Source organism: Cervus canadensis, chromosome 1 (genome assembly GCF_019320065.1).
Source record: "Cervus canadensis isolate Bull #8, Minnesota chromosome 1, ASM1932006v1, whole genome shotgun sequence".
Taxonomy (NCBI): Eukaryota; Metazoa; Chordata; class Mammalia; order Artiodactyla; family Cervidae; genus Cervus; species Cervus canadensis.
Genome location: NC_057386.1, coordinates 66,558,119 through 66,581,801, shown reverse-complemented (window position 1 = coordinate 66,581,801; position 23,683 = coordinate 66,558,119). Strand labels below are relative to the sequence as shown.

At 36.6% G+C, this 23,683-nt stretch overlaps 1 protein-coding gene across 4 annotated transcripts in view; it reads right to left on the bottom strand.

Annotated features, from left to right (window-relative positions):
• Positions 1 to 23,683, bottom strand: part of LRBA (LPS responsive beige-like anchor protein) — a 725,807-nt gene that overhangs the window by 139,203 nt on the left and 562,921 nt on the right. For all 4 annotated transcript variants that reach the window (XM_043484720.1, XM_043484733.1, XM_043484732.1 and 1 more), the window contains exon 47: positions 16,325 to 16,477. In XM_043484720.1, the coding sequence (XP_043340655.1) occupies positions 16,325 to 16,477 (153 nt within the window). The remainder of the gene's footprint in view (positions 1 to 16,324; positions 16,478 to 23,683) is intronic.

Below are 23,683 nucleotides of genomic sequence, written 5' to 3'. Positions count from 1 at the left end.
CCAGTATTCTTGGGCTTCCCTAGTGTCTCAGATGGTAAAGAAGCTGCCTGCAATGCAGGAGACCTGGGTTCGATCCCTGGGTTGAGAAGATCTCCTGGAGGAGAACAGGGCTATCCAATCCAGCATTCTTGCCTGGAGAATCCCGGTGGACGCGGGCTACGGTCCATGGGCCGCAAAGAGTCAGACACGACTGAGCGACGAAGCACAGCACACGGCACAAGAATAAAATGCAGGCTCTGAAGGCCACTGTCTGGCTGCTCCTAAGACTCTTCTACTTTTTACTGATTTTATATTTGAATCCCTTTCCCTCTCACTAAAAATCTTGATCTTAAGGACATGAACACTATTACCCATTTGCTTAATTTACAATTTTTAGAAACTGAATCTTCCCTTTTTCTATCTTATTTTTTAAGTTATATAAAATGTTTAATAGTTTCAGAGTCAAAACTGTTAAAGAAAATAGATTCCACTCGTGAATATGACATTTCTTATTTGGTCAGTGTAACTTTGGGAAAGATACCTGAAAGCTGGGTCCAAGGATAGATGAGTAATTTTGTTAGATACTGCCATCAGCAGGGGAGAAGAATGCCTCTTTTCCCACAACCTTGTCAACAGGGCAGCTGGGTGAATTTTTAGAATTTACCAAACAGAAAGATGAAGATGGTATTTCAGTACAATTTATATTTCTGTTATTTCGAGTGAGGCTGAGTAATTTTTTCATATATTTAGGGGGCACTGACATTTATTTTCTGTGAATTGCTGCTTACTTTTCTATTAGATTGCTGGGTTTATTTCTGTATAATTTTTAGGACTTCTCTATAAATGAGGTTCACTACCATTTGTCGAAGTTTTCAATTTCAAATATTTTTATTCAGTTTGTCAGCCGTCTTTTGACTTTGCTTCTGATGCATTTTGCTATGTAAAGTTACCAGTGTTTATGTACTCAATGTGACCAGTTTTTTTATTACTTTGCATGTTCAGTCAAAGTTGGGAAAGTTTCCCCCACCCTCAGGTTATACAGAAACTCAATAATTTTTTTTTTTTTTGCATTTGTTTCATCTTTTCACATTTAGATATCTAATCCTTGGTTTCTGATATGACAAATCTAAGTTATTTTTTTTTCATATGGTTTGCTCAAACCATTTATCATAAAGTCCATCTTTTCCCCACTGTTTTGAGGTTAGGATGAGGGTTTAGACCTTCTCTTCCTTTAATCAATAGTAAGCCACTAGAAGAGTACAAAATAAGTACTCAAGAAGCATTGGATGAATGAATAAATAATCATGCCTTATTTATTAACTGTACCTCAGGGGATTCTGATGCAGATTATGTTTTCCATATGCCACACTTTAAAATACACCTCTATGGTGCACTGGGATGACCCAGAGGGATGTGATGGGGAGGGAGGTGGGAGGGGAGTTCAGGATGGAGAACACGTGTAAATCCATAGCTGATTCATGTCAATGTATGGCAAAAACCACTACAATACTGTAAAGTAATTAGCCTCCAACTAATAAAAATAAATGAAAAAAAATTAAAAATAAAATAAAATACACCTCTATAAAGGATTCAGTTTACACCTGGAGCCAGCATTTCATATTCCATAAGGTACCTAAAGTCCACTGGGTAAGGAGAATAATGATCTACAAGTCACACATGTACAAAGCCAGATTGAGAATGGGTTGTAGAAAGACCACAGGGTGGTATGCAGGATGTTTTTATGAAAAGTTTCAAGGAAGACGAGAGTTTTGGAAAAGAGCTGTGTAGGGTTTTGTTTTGTTTTTTTTTGAGGGTGTGGTGATGAGGATAAGGTTATGAGCTTTTACAATACTGTTTGGCTTAACTTTAATAGTGGGAGTTGTGGGGGCACTGGTCAAGCTTTTACCTTGACTCATATGCATAAAAGAACATAATAGAGCAGAAGATGGAAACCCTGAAATACTAAAACGACAGATCGCACAGGTAAGAACTCTAAAATACTAAAAGGAAAGCGAAAAGGTGCGGCAGAAAAATGTGGGTCGTTTTAGCTAAAGAACAAAATGTTCTATGTACCTCAACTTTTTAGGACATCACAAAAAACACCCAAACTTATAACAATGAGTACTTCAGAAAAATCCCAGGGACAGAAGAGTCTGGAGGGCTACAGTCCATAGGGTTGCAAAGAGTTGGGCACAACTGAGTGAATAACATGGTCACAGTCATGATTCCAGAAAAAGCTATTCTCTGCTTAAGAGGCAGGGAAATGTATAATCCATTTCATAAAAAGACTTCTTTTCAAAGAAAATGTTGCAAAACATTAGAATTTGAAAGTATAAACTTCACTTCCTGGAACTTTTTTTTTTAATGAGAATTATCTCTTTCCTGCATGATGGTTGAGTATCGGAAGCACTCTTCTATTCATTTTGGAATATTTCTATTAAGGTAGAGTAGTAAATAAAATTAATAGGCATTTTTTCTCCTTAACTTCTTTAGGAGGCATAAGATTGCATAAAGCAATAGTTGTAACACTGCAGGGTAGTTTTATAAAATATATATATATATAGAGAGAGAGATGTACCATACATGACAAAAGCACAAAGTATGGGGGAAGAAATGTAGCTTAATTGAAGCAATCACTATATTTTACTGAAATTAAGCTAATATTAATCTGAAGTAGACTGCAATAGATTAAGATGCACTTTGTCCCTAGAGTAATGACTAGGAAAATATCTAAAAGAAATAGTTAAATACAAGTTAATGAAGAAACAAAATCATAGACTAGAAATATCTAATGTAAAAGAAAATTTAAAAGCAGGAACAGAGAAACAAAAAGACCCAAAATTAAAGAACATAATTATCAAAAGGGAGACATGAATCTAATCATATGAACAACAGCATTAAACAGTAGAAACAATGGGACTGAATAAATAACACAATCCAACTATATGGTGTTTACAAAGGATACACTGTGGAATCCAAGACAAAACAGGCTGAAAGTAGAATAACGAGAATCTGTGTGCCGTGCAAACAGTAACCACGAGGCAGCTGCAGCGGCTCTTCTAATATCAGGCAAATCAGACTGAAACATTCATAGAAACAGAGGGGCAATCTGTGATGAAAAAATGACCAAGTAAATAGTGCTGAAAAATTGACAGTGCTTGAAAAAAAATGATATCAAGTCCTATCTATAGAACTTAGAAGTATTATCTTAAATGGGAAAAGTATCTTCTCAATGTAATTAAATTAAGGATTTTGAGGTGGCAGCATCATCCTGGATTAGGAGGGAGGGCACTAAGTATAATCACATGTATACTCATAAGAGGGGCTTCCCTAATAGCTTAGTTGGTAAAGAATCTGCCTGCAATGCAGCAGACCCCAGTTCGATTCCTGGGTTGGGAAGATCTGCTGGAGAAGAGATAGGCTACCCACTCCAGTATTCTTGGGCTTCCCTTGTGGGCTCAGCTGGTAAAGAATCTGCCTGCAATGTGGGAAACCTGGGTTCGAAACCTGGGTTGGGACGATCCCCTGGAGAAGGGAAAGGCTACCCACTCCAGTATTCTGGCCTGGAGAATTCCATTGACTGTATAGTCGATGGGGTTGCAAAGAGTTGGACATGACTGAGTGACTTTCACTTCACATCCTCATAAGTAGCTGGAAAGACATTTCACTATAGACAAAAGAGGAGAAGACAACGTGAGGACAGAGGCAGAGATCTTCTAAAGGGTGTATAATATTGATTTTGTACTTCTGGTTTCTAAAACCATGAGAGAATAAATTTTATTCTTTTAAGCCACTAAGTTGATGGTAGTTCAGTATAGTGGGCATAGGATACTAATATGTGTATGTGAACAGAGGATCCAAAAAAATACATGAAGTAAAAAACTGTACTGAAAATAACATTTGGGAATTTCAACATTGAACTAGCAAAAATTTATAGAAATAGGCAAAATCAGCAAAGGTATAAAGACATACATAAAAAATTTGATAAGCTGACGTCTATAAAATACTCCTCAATGGCAGAATACCCATTCTGCTTGAAAGCAGATGGAGAATCCTCTAATATAGACAATATACTAGATCACAAAGCAAGTCTCATACACTTAATACAACAGAAATCATAAAAGTATATTCTCTGATCACAGTAAGATTAAATTAGAAATTAAAAACAGAAGGAAATTTGGAAAATCCACAAATATAGAAACTAAGCAGTATACTTCTGAAAAATCCATGAGTCAGAAAGGGAATCACAGGGAAATTATAAAATACTGTCAGATGAATGAAAATAAGCAAACAAAATATCAAAACTTATGGGATGTGGCAAAGATAGTACATAAAGAGAAATTTGTAATTGTAAAAGCCAGTATTAGAAAATAAGGTGTGCTCATGTGCTTAGTCATCCATTCGTGTCTGACTCTTTGCGACCCTTTGGACTATAGCCTGCCAGGCTCCTCTGTCCATGGGTTTTCTCAGGCCAGAACGCTGGAGTGGGTTGCCATTACTTTCTCCAGGGGACACTCCTGACCAAGAGATCAAACCCATGAGGGAGCCATTCCACCCTCACCCTTCTGTACAGCAGAAATCAACACAATACTGTAAATTAACTATATTTCAAAAAAAATTTAAAAATAAATATAACACACTATTTTCTCAAATTAATCTAGTAAAAGAGTAAACCAAATTCAAAGCAAGCAAAAGGAAAAAAGATTATTATTACAGTGAAAATCTAATGAAAGGAAAAAAAGATATACAGTAGAGAAAAAATAATCAAATGACAGGTAAGTTATAAGAAAAGATCAACAAAACCGACAAAGTGTTAGCAAGAGTGATTAAGAAAAAAAAATACAACCTACAAAAAAATCAGGAATAAATGAGGTAATACTACTACCAAACTTAGAGAAACAAAAATTATAAGGCATGTGATGAATAACTTTATACCAATAAAATAGACAATCCAGGCTAAATGGCCAAATGCCTTGAAAGACACAAACTACTGAAATTGATTCAGGAAAAAAGTCAAGACTCTGAATAAACCTATAACAAGTAAAAAATGATTTGGTAATTTAAAATCTCCACACCACACACATATAAGTTAATGTACTGATGACATCAGTAGTTGACTCCAATCAAACATGTAAAGAAGAAATAATAGCAACTCTTACAAAGTCTTTTAGAAAATAGAAAAGGGAACAATTTGCGCTATCTCATTCTATGAAGCTAATATAAATCCTGATATTAAAACCATAAAAACCTATCATAAGAAAACTACATCTCAATATTCCTCATGAATATAGACAAACAAGTCTTTCCAAATAGTAATTTCTCAACAAATGTTAACAACAAAAATTGCAGTATACATCAAAAGAATTTATATCATCCAAAAATAATACACTCAAGGAATCAAGGTTGGTTTAACATCCAAAAATCAACCAATGCAATGTATCATATTTTATTTTTTGTTCCTTGTTTGAAAAACTTTCAACTGTTACAAGGTCACAAAGAATTCCTCCTGTGTTAATTTCTAAAAGTTTATAATTTTGACTTTTTGGTTTTTAAATTAAATTATTAATTATTTCATTTGCAAAGCATCAATGTATCTTATTTTTAAATCAATTTATTTATTTTAATTGGAGGATAATTACAGTATTGTGATGCTTTTCACCATACAGCAACATGAATAGGTCACGGGTATACATGTGTCCTCCCATCCTGAACTGCCCTCCCATCTCCATCCCCACTCTATCCCTCTGCGTTGTCCCGGAGCACCTTAGGGTGACCTGCTTCATGCATCAAACTTGTTCTGATCATCTGTTTTACACATGATAACGTACACATGTCAGTGATATTCTCTCAAATCATCCCACCCTCGCCTCTCCCACTGAGTCCAAGAGTCCGTCCTTTACATCTGTGTCTCCTTTGCTGCCCTGCATGTAGGATCGTCAGTACCATCTTTCTAAATTCCATATATATGCATTAATACACAGGATTTTTATCTTTCTCTTTCTGACTTACTTCGTTCAGTGTAATAGGCTCCAGTTTCATCCACCTCATTAGAACTGACTCAAATGCATTCTTTTCTATAGCTGAGTAATATTCCATTGAGTATATGCATCACAATTCCCTATCCATCCATTTACTGATGGACATCTAGGTTTCTTCTGTGTCTTAGCTATTGTATATGGTGCTGCAATGAACTTTGGGGTACATGTGTCTCTTTCAAATCCTTGGGGTGCAAAGTTTTAATATATTTTAATTTTCATTTTTGATATAAGGTCCTAACTTTATTTTTTCCCATATTAATAATTTGTTATGGGTTGAACAGTATCCCCCAAAATTTATTTGTTGAAATTCTAACTTTCCAGTAACTCAGAATGTGACCTTATTTGGAAATAGGGCCATTACACATGTAATTATTTATGTTAAGACGAGGTCATACTGGAGTAGAGTGTATCCCTAATCCAATATAACTGGAGCCCTTATTAAAAGGGAAAATTTGGATACACAGATAGACACACATAAAGGGAGGATGACTTCTAGAGATGTAAGAAGAACACAGCTAAGTACAAGCCAGCAAGAGATCCAGATCTGATCCTTCCTCCACAACCCTCAGAAGGAACCAACGTTGCCGAACTATGATTTCAGACTTCTAGCCTCCAGAACTATGAGACAATACATTCCTGTTCTGTAAGCCACCCAGTATTTGTGTTACGGCAGCCCTTGGAAATCAACACAAAATTACTATTTATCTCAGCATCTAAGTTGAGAAGTCCTTCCTTTTCCCACAGATCTGTAATACCAACTCTATGACAGATGAAGTTTCTTCATATGCCCTTGTCTGTTTCTGGGTTCTCTGTTCACTTTTATTAGTCTTCTTTTTCTAATATTCCATAATTATTACAGCTTTATAATAACTATTGATATCTAGTAAAATAAGTCCCTCTGAAATCTGTTCTTGCTTTCAGAAAGGATTTTGGCTATAATTGGTCCTTTGGCCTTTGCAATCAGGTTTCCACAATTTCAACAAACAAAACAATTCTATTGGAACGTGGACTGGATTCTATAGTGAATTTATAAATAATTAGAGAGAATTAATCTATCAACACAATACATCTTTTCCCTCCACTTATTTAGGTGTCCTTTTTGAAGCAGATTTAACAGTAAATTACATAACAGGATTAAAGGCAAACCAAACAATAATAGCTTTAGATTGTAAAACTATTAATAAAAATCTGTCCCCATCCTCCCAGGATTTAGATCCAATGAGGGAGGTCGAGGAAAGGATATGCCCATAGTTGAGAATAATTATTACAAATCGTATTGCTCTGATGACTTATATTCTTTGCTACATCACTATCAATGTGGAAAATAAAAGGCAATTGGAAAGGGAACAGTATGAAAAAAAATGTTAGCTTCTAGCATCTGTATTCTAAAAAGCTTTTAAAAAAATGTCCCCTCGTTAGTGCTCTTAAAAGTTAGAAAGACTGACTAAGTTCATTCACATACATAAGATCTACAAAGGTTTACCCTCAACAGACTCAAATTTTAGCAATAGATAGGAAAAGACAAGGTAGGTGGTGAAATAAAATATGAACTCTTAATTTTTCTCTTAGAAAACAATATAAAAATCACTTTTAATCTGTCCATGTATCATCTGGAAAGAAGATAACATACTCACTTTATTTTTCTTTACCTTCTCAAGCGAGTGACAACTCATCTCACTTTTATGACACAGCGGGAAAGACAAGCTATAGAAGACACACAAAAGCAAATGGGATTCTAACTGGTAACCTGAGGACAATTCATCAACAGAAGATGTCCTTTATTAAATTCATGCCACCTCTCAGCCTTGAAAAGCTTTCTATTTCAACAACCTAAGTTATCAAACAGGAAGTAATTTCCAAAGAGTAGAGATACTGTCTGTCTGGTTCACTGAGTCTAACTAACAGCGTTGGTACACAAGCAGGCAACTTAGGAAGTACTGGTTAAACGAACAAATTACTATTATAAGTTGAATAAACTATACATCCTGCAGATAAAACAAAATGCTCCACTTCACCAACTTCTATAAACTTTTAAAGGAACATTACTGCTGAGAAAACGGCTTTCTTATTATGTCTTATGTCTCTTATTCAACTTAAAAAACTCAAGGGTTCTAAGAGGCAGTGTAATATAGGTCCATAACATTGACATTATATCATGAGATAAATGATGAGCAGTCTGAACTCATACATTTTCATATTATTTGAAAGTATGAAGGCCTGTTTCTCATTTATATTTCTGAAGCAGCATTTGGAATATTTTTTTTTCCCTGATCTAGGCAATATTAAATAACACAGACCACTCTCTGAGATGTAGTTAAGACCGCTTTGGCTTTTCCCTGATTCCCATTCTTCAGAACAAAGAAAATTTAATTTATATACCTGAAAGAATAATCAGACCTCTGAGGGTCTTCCTTCTAAAATAAACAGGATTCTGAATACACATTCAACACTTCAGCCAATTCAGTAATTCTTATTTAGATCTTCATTACCTACAGAAAGCTCTAAGGAATAACATGGTTAGGTAAGGTAGCAGTTACAGTCTTCCAAAAAAAAAAAAGAAAATGTAAGGCTACTGTCCAACATCAGAATCGTGCTTCTAAAAATATTCTATTCCCTTGAGGTAATATCTGGGCAACCAAATACTTAAAAAAGACGTGCTGGGTATCTTAAAATGAGTATGTCAGTTAATTAAATCTGGGATCCCCTGCTACCAATGGAGTACTGTACAATCTGTTATTATTCACTGTCCTATAGATCATCTGTTCTTGGTGCTGGTTTGTTCCAGGAAGAGAGACAGCTGCAACACTATATCCCTGTTCAACCTGAGGACCATCTGACTTTAATTGTAACACACAGCTTGATGTGGCTCTGACTATGAGAAGCCAAAGTATCGTCTGTAATAATCTGGAAAAGCAGAAACCTGCCAACAGAGGGCTGAAAACAGGGACTTGCTCTGTCTGGCTGCCTGACGGGCTGCAGGAAATATGATTAATGAGTAAGGTATAATGATATCAGGAACCCGATTAGCACCACAAAAAGGTCACAGATCAAAGTAGTATGCATTTCATGAGCTACAATCATTGCATAAAATCTGTGGACTTGAAGAGGTAAACCCAAAAGAGGAGGGGGATAAAACCCTTACGTGATAACATGCTAACAGATACATAAAACACCATCCTAACAATTTAGTCACAGAGAGTCAAGAGAAAATTTTAAAAGAAGTCAATATGAACTGCGCTGTAGGAAGGCTTTGTTCATCATAGGTGCAAAATAAATATTTTTGAAAGAATGAATGAGTTATTAAATTCTTTCATAAAGACACATGTAAGTAAAATCAAGTATTTTCCTAATCAGGAGTTAAAATTATCAGAGATGTAAGTATTGTATTATAAAATGTTTGAACTTAATTTGCAGTGAATTTTTATGAGTTCTGTTACAAATATAAGCATATTCAGAGCCTAAACTATGAAGGCATCTGTAAAGTTCACAGGAAGAGGAATCACTGGGACAAATGTTTAATAATTCAATAATAAGTTATAATAGGCTTCCTTGGTGGCTCAGATGGTAAAGAATCCACCTGTCATGCAGGCAACCAAGGTTCAATCCCTAGGTTGGGAAGATCCCCTGGAGAAGGGAATGGCAACTCACTCCAGTATTCTTGCCTGGAGAATCCCATGGACAGAGGAGTCTGGCAGGCTACAGCCCATGGGGTTGCAAAGAGACACAACTGAATGACTAACACTTACTTCCTTATTTAACTTATAATAAATGCACAACTGGTATTATTAAATACTACTTTGTATAAAATTTCATAATCATATCTAGGTTTAGAGCATGAGTAGGCAAAACCGAAACCTTAATGAAAAACAATGTGGTAAGCTGCCATCTTCCTTTCCTCCGTGCCCTTGGGAGACTTGTCCCAAACAGACCTGGTTTTTCTGTGGAGAGAGCAGTCTAAGTAGGGGTGATGGTACTGTCAGGAGAGTGGCTTACCTTACGCTGTACAGTCATATTTCCTTAACTGTCAAAGTATTACTGAAGAGTTTTAAAGCCTCTTAGACCTTTTTTGAAGCAAACACTTTAACATATTTCTTTGTATTTTTAGCCATACTAAACATGGTAATGATGACTTAATGAATTAATAGAGAACTGGTTCCCTTGAGATTTAAAAGTTTAAAGTAAGAAAAACATGTTTCAATAGTGATCACAACATGATTTCAATTTTTCTAAAAGATACATTTCTCAAGAATGGAAATGACTATTTATATCTTTCAAATATTATATAAATATTATTTTATATCTACCTAATAGAGTCCCTTGGACTGCAAGGAGATCCAACCAGTCCATCCTAAAGAAGATCAGTCCTGGGTGTTCAACGGAAGGACTGATGCTGAAGCTGAAACTCCAATACTTTGGCCACCTGATGCAAAGAGGTGACTCATTGGAAAAGACCCTGATGCTAAGGAGGGATTGGGGGCAGGAGGAGAAGAGGACGACAGAGGATGAGATGGCTGGATGGCATCACTGATTCGATGGACATGAGTTTGAGTAAATTCCGGGAGTTGGTGATGGACAGGGAGGCCTGACGTGCTGCAATTCATGGTGCGCAAAGATTTGGACAAGACTGAGTGACTGAACTGAACTGACTGAATAGTTAACAAAAACATTCATTCAAAATGGTGATTCAGAAGGAACCATTAAAAAGCAAAACACAAGCCAAAAACTTTGAGAAAAAGACCTGCAAAACATATGTTGGAAAAAGCACTTTTATGGGGAATATATAAAGATGTCTTACAACAAAATAATAAAAAGACATACAACACAATTTAAAAACAGGCAAAAGATTTGAATAGATAGTTCACCAAAGAATATATGAGTAGAAAATAAGCCTGTGAAAAGATGGTCAAAACCATTAGTCACTACTGAAACACAAATTAAAATCACAGTGAATCACTGAAGAGCTAAAGTAAAGAAAATTGGCAATACCAAATCTTTGCAAGGATACAGCAAACTGAAACTTCACGCACTGTAGTCTGCCAGGCTCCTCGTCCATGGGATTTTCCAGACAACTGTACTGGAACAGGTTGCCATTTCCTACTCCAGGGGATCTTCCTGACCCAGGGATCAAACCCATGTCTCTTGCATTGGCAGGCAGATTCTTTACCATCGCACCACCTGGGAAGCCCTATTATCATATGACTCCGGAATTAAACTCCTAGAAATCTATCCAAGACAAATGAAAACAGATATTGACTCTAAGACATATCAAATATTCTTAATAGCCTAAAACAGGAAGAAAGCAAAATGTCTATAAGTTGGTAAATAAACAAAATATGTTATTATCTATACAGAGGGACACTATGCAGCAAAATAAAGGAACTAACGCTATATGCACATGATGAGTCTCAAGAACATCATGCTGAGGAAGAGAGTCAGGTACAAAAGGACTACACTCTTCAGGTTTCTATCTATGTAAGATTTCCAGAAAAAGAAGAGCTTTTTCACAGAATCAGTGATTGCCTAGAACTAGGACTGGGAGCAAACATATACAAGGAAACATTCTGGAGTGATGTGAGCTGACTGTGTTGATGCTTACACAATTCTATAAATTTGCTAAAACTCATTGAATTGAGAATTTCTTAAAAGGTAGCTTTTATGGTATGTCAATTACACCTAATAAACCTGTTTTGGAAATGTAGAAAATAATTGTAAGCAAAAACAAACTCGCCCCCAACCCTGAAAACTACAGAATCACTGTACCTTCTATTGACATCTATACACTGCTGAAGGGGGTTAAAAAAAAAAAAAATCACACAATGATGGACAATTGCCACATTTAAAGTTTAACATTCCTTCCACATCAGTCAGAACTAAGCTTTGTTTGGGGCTTCCATTTAATTACAGTAGCTTGAAAATCTTGAAAAATGTGTGAGGTAAACCAAAATGCAACAGGTACCTTAAGACTGTGATAGAGTAATGTTATGTGCTATTTACTGAATGTTTCTTATAAGCCAGAGAAAATTCTAGGTAATTTACATACCTAATTATAGCTTAATACAAATTATTTTCAAATTTCAGTGAGGAAACCAAGGCTCAGAAAGGTTAAATTGCCTAAGGTCCCATAACCAGCAATGTGATCCAGGATTAGGAAAACTAGTCTAATGTCAAAGTCTATGTTCTTTCCACTCCTTCTGCATTGCTTCCAGTACATATAAAATGTGAAATTTCAATAAAAGCAAGATTACAATTAGGATCTAAAATATAGGATTAAAATACAATTGTTGGTACATAAAGAAAGAAAAGGCATGAAGAAAACAAAAATGAAATTTTTGTTTTCAGTTCAGTTCAGTCGCTCAGTCATGTCCGACTCGTTGCAACCCCATGGAACACAGCACGCCAGGCCTTCCTGTCCAACACCAACTGCCGGAGTCCACCCAAACCCATGTCCATTGAGACGGTGATGCCATCCAATCATCTCATCCTCTGTCGCCCCCTTCTCCTCCTGCCCTCAATCTTTCCCAGCATCAGGGTCTTTTCCAATGAGTCAGCTCTTTGCATCAGGTGGTCAAAGTATTGGAGTTTCAGCTTCGACATCAGTCTTTCCAATGAACACTCAGGACCGATCTCCTTTAGGATGGACTGGTTGGATCTCCTTGCAGTCCAAGGGACTCTCAAGAGTCTTCTCCAACATCACAGTTCAAAAGCATCAATTCTTCAGTGCTCAGCTTTCTTTATAGTCCAACTCTCACATCCATATATGACCACTGGAAAAATCATAGCTTTGACTAGGTGGACCTTTGTTGGCAAAGTAATGTCTCTGCTTTTTAATATGCTGGCTAGATTGGTCATAACTTTCCTTCCAAGGAGTAAGCGTCTTAATTTCATGGCTGCAATCACCATCTACAGTGATTTTGGAGCCCAAGAAAATAAAGTCTGCCACTGTTTCCACTGTTTCCCCATCTATTTGCCATGAAGTGATGGGACCAGATGTCATGATCTTACTTTTCTGAATGTTGAGCTTTAAGCCAACTTTTTCACTCTCCTCTTTCATTTTCATCAAGAGGCTCTTCAGCTCTTCTTCACTTTCTGCTGTAAGGGTGGTGTCATCTGCATATCTGAGGTTATTGATGTTTCTCCCGGCAATCCTGATTCCAGCTTGTACTTCATCCAGCCCAGCATTTCTCATGATGTACTCTGCAAATAAGTTAAATATGCAGGATGACAATATACAGCCTTGACATACTCCTTTTCCTATTGGGAACCAGTCTGTTGCTCCACGTCCAGTTCTAACTGTTGCTTCCTGACCTATACAGATTTCTCAAGGGGCAGGTCAGGTAGTCTGTATTCCCATCTCTTTCAGAATTTTCCACAGTTTGTTGTGATCCACACAGTCAAAGGCTTTGGCATAATCAATAAAACAGAAACAGATGTTTTTCTGGAACTCTCATTTTTTGATGATCCAACGGATGCTAGCAATTTGATCTCTGGTTCCTCTGTCTTCTAAAAACAGCTTGAACATCTGGAAGTTCATGCTTCATGGATTGCTGAAGCCTGGCTTGGAGAATTTTGAGCATTACTTTACTAGCGTGTAAGATGACTACAATTGTGTGATAGTTTGAGCATTCCTTGGCATTGCCTTTCTTTGGGATGGGAATGAAAACTGACCTTTTCCAGTCTTGTGGCCACTGCTGAGTTTTCCAAATTTGCTGACATATTGAGTGCAGCACTTTCACAGCATCATCTTTTAGGATTTGAAATAGCTCAGCAGGAATCCCATCACCTCCACTAGCTTTGTTTGTAGTGATGCTTCCTAAGGCCCACTTGACTTTACATTCTAGTATATCTGGTGAGTAGTCATACCATCATGGTTATCTGGGTCATGAAGATCTTTTTTGTACAGTTCTTCTGTGTATTCTTGCCACCTCTTCTTAGTATCTTCTGTTTCTGTTAGGTCCATACCATTTCTGTCCTTTATTGAACCCATCTTTGCATTAAATCTTCCCTTGGCATCTCTAATGTTCTTGAAGAGATCTCTAGTCTTTCCCATTCTGTTGTTTTCCTGTATTTCTTTGCATTGATCGATAAGGAAGGCTTTCTTCTCTCTCCTGGCTATTCTTTGGAGCTCTGCATTCAGATGGGAATATCTTTCCTTTTCTCCTTTGCTTTTCGCTTCCCTTCTTTTCACAGCTATTTGTAAGGCCTCCTCAGACAGCCATTTTGCTGTTTTGCATTTCTTTTCCTTAGGGATGGTCTTGATACCTATCTCCTGTACAATATCATGAACATCCGTCCATAGTTCTTCAGGCACTCTGTCTATCAGATCTAGTCTCTTAAATCTAATTCTCACTGGCACTGTATAATCATAAGGGATTTGATTTAGGTCATACCTGAATGGTCTAGTGGTTTTCCCTACTTTCTTCAATTTATGTCTGAATTTGGCAATGAGGAATTCATGATCCGAGCCACAGTCAGCTGCCGGTCTTGATTTTGCTGACTGTATAGAGCTTCTCCATCTTTGGCTGCAAAGAATATAATCAGTCTGATTTTGGTGTTGGCCATCTAGTGATATCCAAGTATAGAGTCTTCTCTTGTGTTGTTGGAATAGGGTGTCTGTTATGACCAGTGCGTTCTCTTGGCAGAACTCTATTAGTCTTTGCCCTGCTTCATTCTGTACTCCAAGGCCAAATTTGCCTGTTACTCCAGGTGTTTCTTGACTTCCTAGTTTTGCATTCTAGTCCCGTATAATGAAAAGGATATCTTTTTTTGGGTGTTAGTTCTAGAAGGTCTTGTCGGTCTTCATAGAACAGTTCAACTTCAGCTTCTTCAGCATTACTGGTCAGAGCTAGACTTGGATTACCGTGATACTGAATGGTTTGCCTTGGAAACGAACAGAGATTATTCTGTCGATTTTGAGATTGCACCCAAGTACTGCATTTCGGAGTCTTTCGTTGACCATGATGGCTACTCCATTTCTTCTAAGGGATTCCTGCCCACAGTAGTAGATATAATGGTCATCTGAGTTAAATTCACCCATTCCAGTCCATTTTAGTTTGCTGATTCCTAAAATGTCGACGTTCACTCTTGCCATCTCCTGTTTGACCACTTCAAATTTGCCTTGATTCATGGACCTAACATTCCAGGTTCCTATGCAATTTTGCTCTTTACAGCATCAGACCTTGCTTCAATCACCAGTCACATCCATACCTGGGTGTTGTTTTTGCTTTGGCTCTGTCTCTTCATTCTTTCTGGAGTTATTTTTCCACTGATCTCCAGTAGCATACTGGGCACTGACCGACCTGGTGAGTTCATCTTTCAGTGTCCTATCTTTTTGCCTTTCATACTGTTCATGGGGTTCTCACGGCAAGAATACGGAAGTGGTTTGCCATTCCCTTCTCCAGTGGACCACATTTTGTCAGAACTGTACACCGTGACCCGTCTGTCCTGGGTGGCCCTACAGGGCATGGCTCATAGTTTCATTGAGTAGGACAAGGCTGTGGTCCATGTGAAGATTGGCTAGCTGTCTGTGATTGTGGCTGCAGTCTGTCTGCCCTCTGATGCCCACTCTCAGGGCCTACCGTCTTAGTGGTACCAAAAAAAAAAATTTTTTTTTGTATTGGTGTAAATTAAAAACACAATGAAATTCACATTCAATTTTTAGTATAAAGATAAAGATACTACTTTAAAAAAACTGAGAATAAGGCTCTCTGATTCCCATCATTTATGAAAGTTAAGGGCAAAAAGGAAAAGCCCTGTTAGTTTTTCATAGAATAATCTAGAACCCATAAAACAGGGACATTAAAGAGTCCAGTGGAGGATTCTTAAGAGTGTTTTGTAAGCGCAGTGAGGACTGTGCTTTAAATTTTAAAGTTTTCCTATTCTAAATATTACATGAAGTTTTTCTTCAAAAGATAGACACAGGTTATAATTTGAAAATCTTGTTTCTATTGTCAAAATGCTCAATGGCCTTCTAATCTGGAACACAGAATTACGTACTACTAATGGTACAAGAAACTCATGTTTCAAAAAGCATAGCATTCTCTAAGAAATTCACTTGTAGCTTTCTGTTATAATCTTGAATCATCACATTCATATAAAAGTAGCTTAAATTCTGCATAAAAGAAACCATTATACCTTTCACGTCAATAAGATTTTATAAAGTATACACAGAGATTTATGAACTATCATGTCACTTTCAGTTATCCCTATCAACTACAGTTTGATCAGAAGAGTAAGAGTTAATGATTATACCAACACATGAAATGCACTTTGAGAAAAGTTTCATGACAGAGTAGATGATTCCTACTTACCAATCTGTTTATGCGAACAAATTCTTCTGAGGTTTTGGCCCAAGGAGGAAGTTCAACATCAGACACTACTGTCCCATCATCCATTACTCCAAGATTATAATTATTGAAGTTGACAAACATCTCAGAGAGATAATAAAATTCAGGGATCAACTCCTATATAAAAATAAAAGACAAAGTCATATTATAAACTGTAGAATACTGAAGGTATTTATAAAAAGCTAAACGTTTCCTATTATGCAGAAGAACAAAATTAACATAGGAAAATTTTTTCTTTTTTCATATCCTAGCTATATCACAAAGTTCTATCAAGGCTGACAGATCACATCCAACCAAGTCTAAAAAAACACCTTACTGGGTGGTCATATGCTTTCCTTATGACAATTCTTATAACCTCAAAACCCTTAAAATACCAACATTTGAGTAATATTTGAGGTTAGAAAACATATAAACAGAGATTAACATGCCACAATATTAACAACAGCTTAAACTAGATTTTTTTGTTTAGGTATATGTAATTTTTGCCATAAAAAACCAAAATCTTTATAAACATTAAAAAGCTTTGGTCCATCATGAACCAGGAAGATAGTCAATGAAGTTAGCCATGGTGTAATAATATATTTTGCTCACATTTCAAAACATTCAAGTTTAGTTTTAAGGTACTAACTCTGATAAAAGATCAAACTTTATAATTAGTCTAGAAAATGACCTGCATAAGAAATAGTAAATTAAATATGACTTAAATAAGGACATTTAAAACACACTTTAACAAGATACTTAATAAGCACAAAAATGCAACCAGTTAGGTTTCTGAGTACAATAAGCCCCATGTATAATTATTTCAGAGGTCCTACAGATCAGACTTGAAATCCAGTCTTGACATGGGTCAGTGACTCAGTGGTCTTTCAGCTACCCCCTCAGGGCCAGCTATGGCAGCCTGCCTTTCCAAATGGTTGAGTAAAATAGGGAGGTCATCAGATTTTGGACAAGGTCAGTATGAATTCACTAGAGCAAAGAAAAAAAATTCAGCAGGAATTAAGCTATTATCACCTCCATCATCCATGTGAAATGCTGCTTGACTTTGAATTGTACATCCTTTGTTTACAATCACAATAATTAACTAAGCACGGTAGAAATGCCCTGTCCTCCAAATGCCTGGCAACCACATGATCACTAACTTGAAAAACAATTCAACTCAAAGAAAAATTTTTAAAAGAAAGAATCCTATTAAAAGTTTAATCATAAATAAAATGACACAGTGATCATACAAAAATTTTATTTTCTTCTCCAAAATGATGTATATAAGTCTAACAAAAGACATATATGTGCTATTTTATGCAACAAAAAGCTATATTCAAAAAAAAAAAGCTATATTCAATTTGTTTGAGCTAAAAAACATTTACTTCATGAGATGAGTTGAGTACTAAAATAAACTCTTAATAAACATCACATTTAAACTTCATAACTCATCACATTTAATCTTCACAACAGTTTTACAAGGTACGGTATCATCGCCATTTAAAGAATCAACTAAGGCTCAAAGAACTTAAGCAATTTGCCCAAGGTTATATAGCTGAGTTATCATAAATTTGGAAATTAAAAGAAACATTTAGATCAACATTTAACTCTATGTAATTAAAGCCCCTGTACTTAATCATCAAATAAGCATAGACTCTACTTATATAGTATACACAGTGCTAAACATTTTAAAGATGTTTTTAACATATATTCTAACCATTTTTTTAAAAAAGTACACAAAAACTTTCCATTTTTTCATGATAAGAAAACTAGTTCTCCTGAAAAAAAGTTACATATATACACACACAAACACACACACGGGCTTTGATGGTAGCTCAGTGGTAAAGAGCTTGCCTGTGAAGGCAGGAGACGTGTGTTTGATCCCTGGGTCAGCAAGATCCCCTGGAGAAGGAAAGGGCAACCCACTCCAGCGTTTTGCCTGGGAAATTGCAAGGACAGAGGAGTCTGATAGGCTACAGTCCATGGGGTCACAAAAGAGTTGGATACAACTTATTCCATGGCCATATTTTTCACTCATATATGGATATGTTGCTTTATAACTATCAATTTGCTGAAGTATGCTATAATACTTGTGTACCCCTACCCTCACCCTAACACTCTCACAGAGGATGTCATCCTTCTGCCTCTTATACACATTATGCTTCTCTGCAGTAATTCTCCTAGGAGTCAAAACAATTATAATGGCTGAATTTTAGATGGTAGGTTTGTCCCAAGTTTTTATTTGGGAGATTAGTCATCTGCATCATAAATCAGAGATATATATTACACAGTAAAAATATCAAAAAATACACTCTTTCTTGAGACCGTATCTAGAAAGCAGAAAGGGGACAAGTGACCTTTCATACCAATTTTCTTAAAAATAAAATCTTTAATTCTTCTTATGTAGTACCAAAGTTCTTATGATTTTTTTATGTTTATCCCTATCTTCTACATCTCTCATTTTATTTAGCTAAATAAACTGACAAAAATATATTTGCTCAAAACATAAATGCTCTTTGTTGGTTCTTTTACAAGTTCTAAATTCAATTAACAGAAATATATTTTGTTCCCGGCCCATTTTATTTAAACCTAAGTTCATTATGAATTTATTTTCTAACTTCCATACTGACAGCTTACTCTAAATACGTATGTATGTCTGTGTATGTTGGTTGCTCAGTCCTGTCTGACTCTTTGTGACCCCGTGGACTGTAGCCCGCCAGGTTCCTCTGTCCATGGAATTCTCCAAGCAAGAATACTGGAGTGGGTTGCCATTTCCTTCTCCAAAGGATTTTCCCAATCCAGGGATCAAACTTGTCTTGCCTGTATTGCAGGTAGATTCTTTATCATCTGAACCACCAGGAAAGCCCTTACCCTAAATCTAAATTCAGTTAATTTATCTCAAAATAAAATAGAGCAAAATTACATATAAAATAAACAAGAAATTTTTAATAAAAGATATGACTGGACCATGTTAAACTTTCAGTTGTATAGTTTCTATAATGCTGGGAGGGAGGTAAAAACTCATCAATTTCCATAATTACCATAGACTTTATTTGTGATTTCCTACTAAAGATCAAAGTATCAAAGTGAAGTCGCTCAGTTGTGTCCGACTCTTTGTGACCCCATGGACTGTAGCCTACCAGGCTCCTCCCTCCATGGGATTCTCCAGGCAAGAGTACTGGAGTGGGTTGCCATTTCCTTCTCCAGGGGATCTTCCCAACTCAGGGATCGAACCCGGGTCTCCTGCACTGCAGGCAGACGCTTTAACCTCTGAGCCACCAGGGAAGCCCATAGGTACCCTATAAATTTTGTATAAAGGATGCTATAAAGATACTCAAAATTAGAATTGTAAAATTTATCAATTAAAAATTAATGGAAGTCTGTTCAATGTTATGTGGCAGGCTGGATGGGAGGGGGCTTTGAGGGAGAATGGATACAGGTACATGTGTGGCTAAGTCCTTTCGCTCTTCACCTGAAACTATCACAACAGTGCTTGTTAACTGGCTATTCCCCAATACAAAACAAAATGTTAAACAGAAAACAAAAATATAAAACAAATAAAAATTAGGCTTAATATTTCACTTGAAATTTACTGGGATGGGAATTCTGTGTTATACTTCTTTACTTTTTACTTCTCAATCTCCCACTCCATACATCCTTCCAATTTCAAGGCAGTTGTCAGGCATTTCCAGAATATTAGCAGGGTCCAGAGAAGAGGCCTCCTGAAAACATCCCTTTTTTCTGTCTTTTGTGCAAGTCTAAGCAAACAGGAGATTATGTAAAATGTCCAGGAGAAGTAGTGTCAAGGGTGAGTATTTTTCAAAAGACAGAAATGAAAGAGAAGAGAGATTTTCCCCAGAATTAGGGAGCCAAGATTCTCAAAATTGGTAGTCAGTGTTCTGTCAGCCAAAGGAGAAGGGGAGGGGATAAAGAGGTTAGTCTGGAACCTAGGGGATGGTAAGTGGTAATCAGAATCGCAACTTGTTCATATGGTGCCTCTATACAAATTAGAAAAAAAGCAATCTTTCAGGGCTAATTCAGCCACAAGAGAACTCAGTTTGGTGAGTGCAGTATAGGTAGGTTTGGGCTTCTCTTCTTTCCTTCGTCAGCACCCCTAGGACAGAGAGCAATCTGCCCACCTACACACATGCCCCATGATGGTGCACTTAGCTAAGCCAGTCACGCGGCACCAGGGCTTTTGGCATCAACAAACATTTAACTCAAGCTTGGATAATCAGCAGAGCTGCCAGCTTCCAAAAGACCATACATCCTAGACAATCAGGATATATTACTAGTGAAAAAGATGAACTGAAGATGTGAGAGCCAATTTTTTTAGGTACCACATAAGCCCGTATCTCATTCAAGCCTCGAGAAAGGAGGTCTTTGTCCTAACCATCTAATGACCGTGAATAAATTTCCTACTAGCCAGATATGAAGATCTGAATTCAAATGAGGACATCTCTTATATACTTGAGTTGTGGTTACAGACTTAAATTTATACAGTTGATCCTTGGAAAACACATTTAACTTATATGCAGAGTACATCATGTGAAATGCTGGGGTGGAGAATCACAAGCTGGGAGAAATATCAACAACTTCAGATATGCAGATGATATCACTTTAATGATAGAAAGTAAGGAGGAACTAAAGAGAGATTCATGACGAAGGTGAAATAGGAGAGTGAAAAAGCTGGCTTAAAACTCAACGTTCAAAAAAACAAAGATTATGGCATCCGGTCCTATCACTTCATGGCAAATAGATGGGGAAAATGGGAAACAGTGTCAGATTTCACTTTCTGGGCTCCAAAATCAAGGCAGATGATGACTGCACCCACGAAATTAAAAGATGCTTGCTCCTTGGAAGAATAGCTATGACAAACCTAGACAGTGTATTAAAAAGCAGAGACATTACTTTGCCGACAAAAGTCCATACAGTAAAAGCTACAGTTTTTCCAGTAGTCATGTATGGATGTGAGAGTTGGACCATAAAGACTGAGTGCCAAAAAATTGGTGCTTTTGAACTGTAGTGTTGGAGAAGACTCTTGAGAGTCCTATGGACTGCAAGGAGATCAAACCTAAAAGAAATCAACCCTGAATACTCACTGGAAGATTTGGTGCTGAAGTTCCAATACTTTGTTCACTTGATGTGAAGAGCCGGCTCACTGGAAAAGACCCTGATGCTGGGAGAGACTGAGAGCAGGAGGAGAAGTGGGCGACAGAGGATGAGATGGTTGGATGGCATCACCGACTCAATATCCATGAATTTGAGCAAACTCAGGGAGACAGTGAAGGACAGGGAAGGATGGCGTGCTGCAGTTCATGGGGTCGCAAAGAGTCGCACGCGACTTAGCAACTGAACACCACCACCCCTCCACCCAGTCAAACACTGGCACCTCCTATCTGCAGCTCCTCTGTGTCCTGCTTGGGCAGCTCTGAGGCCATGGATTCAACCAATCCTGGACAGGGTAGTACTACAGTATTTACTATTGGAAAAAATCCAGAGATAAGTGGACCCATGCAGTTCAAACCTATGTTATTCAAGAGTCAACGGCATTTAAATAATAAAACGGTACCAATATATTCACTCACAATTATTTCCAGGAAACAAAATGATAGAACTCACTATAATGAGCATAGTAAAACTTTTTTAAAGTTCCCGTTACTTGATTCTGTGATATTCATTGACATAAGCATCAGACAGATATGAAGTGTTATATAGCAATCACAATCACAAAGAAATTCACTCCATTTTTACTCTACAAAGAAGTGTGTTAGGATCTGGGATATGGAGACATAAATGTTACTTCCCCTTTACAGATCACAGATATAAATTCCTAAACAGTGAAAGGATATATTAATTGGGAGTAAATTGGTTATAAGCACAAACAGCCTTCTAGAAATTCAAAAGAAAAAAGGATGCCTAAAAGTTGGCGTTGTCAGAGAAAGTTCTGAGGAGAAGAACGTAATATACTGTATTTCCTATTACAACACTCATCAAACTATATTGCTTGCTCTAAATTGACAGCTCCAGGAGATTAAGGACTTTATGTGTCTTGCTACACCTCCAAAGCCTAGACAGAGTAAGTGGCACATTTAGATATTCAGTGAAAATCTGTTGAAGAATGGTAGTTACATTCTTCTGATTAAAGAATAGTAGTTACAATCAAAGATAAACAGCAGAAGGGAAAGACAAGAACAGTCCTGACAGGGGAATATCTTAAGAAGAGGTACAGAGATTGAAACATGCATATACCATTTGTTTCCAATGATCGATGAAGAACTATTCAGTTGGTTTGGAGAGGACTATATCCATGGGACAGGAGATAATTTAAAAATGGACACATGTTTCCAATAAATTAAAACTGAAGAGAAAGATTATGAAGTACCCAATATAGTATAAAGGACATCATCGATTAAAGACAATTAAGTAAAAAAGTAAGTATATATACTGAAAACATATAGTGAAAACAAATCTCACTATAAGGAGATCTGCAAAAGTAAATCAGTTGATTAAAGTTGAATATCCTTGTAACAGAAAATAAACAGCTGAACTCAACTGAGGTACACCAACATGTAACCAAAGAAACAAGTAAGTATATATACTGCCTAAATTTTACTATGGATGATAATGACATTCAAGTTACATGCAGAATTCCATCTATATCCTAAAAGCATCTTTCTAAGAACCATGCCTTGATATAACACTAAATATTACAGTTCAGAATTATCTCCTTTGACAGATGAAATTTAGTGACAGAGTCAAAGATTACATCTCTCTAATACTTCTAACGTACACTTACAAAGTGAAGTATGTTTTATATTCATCAGAACAGAACATTCAGCTCTGGATAAAAAACACATGTTCAGCAATTCTTTAAAACATCAGTGGAAAATGATAAGTAAACAACACTGACAGAAGACAGAGATATTTACAATTCACATTTTCTTTTGACTTGCTGACAATAATTTTAATCTCTATCACTTAATTAGGTGGATAGGTCTTAGAGGTAAGTAACATGGTCAAAATATAGTGTATCATCTCTTAAAATAAAAGTTTGAAAGGTTCAACCAGAGGTTATACCACAGTTAAGGATAAGCCCATTGCTTTGATCACAAATCCCCAGGCTTTCATGGCATAATGACAAGGATTGGTTGTGACCACACATATGTTTAGTTTTCTTTACTAAGGTACGATCCACATTGATATGAATGGCCTCTGCAGCAAGGCTGCACGATTCGCCTTCTAATAGTCACCAATTCTATCCATTGAATTAAAACCATCACTTCAATAATACCCGGGCAACCATGACAAATATTAGTCTTTTAATCCAAAGAAATAAGGTAA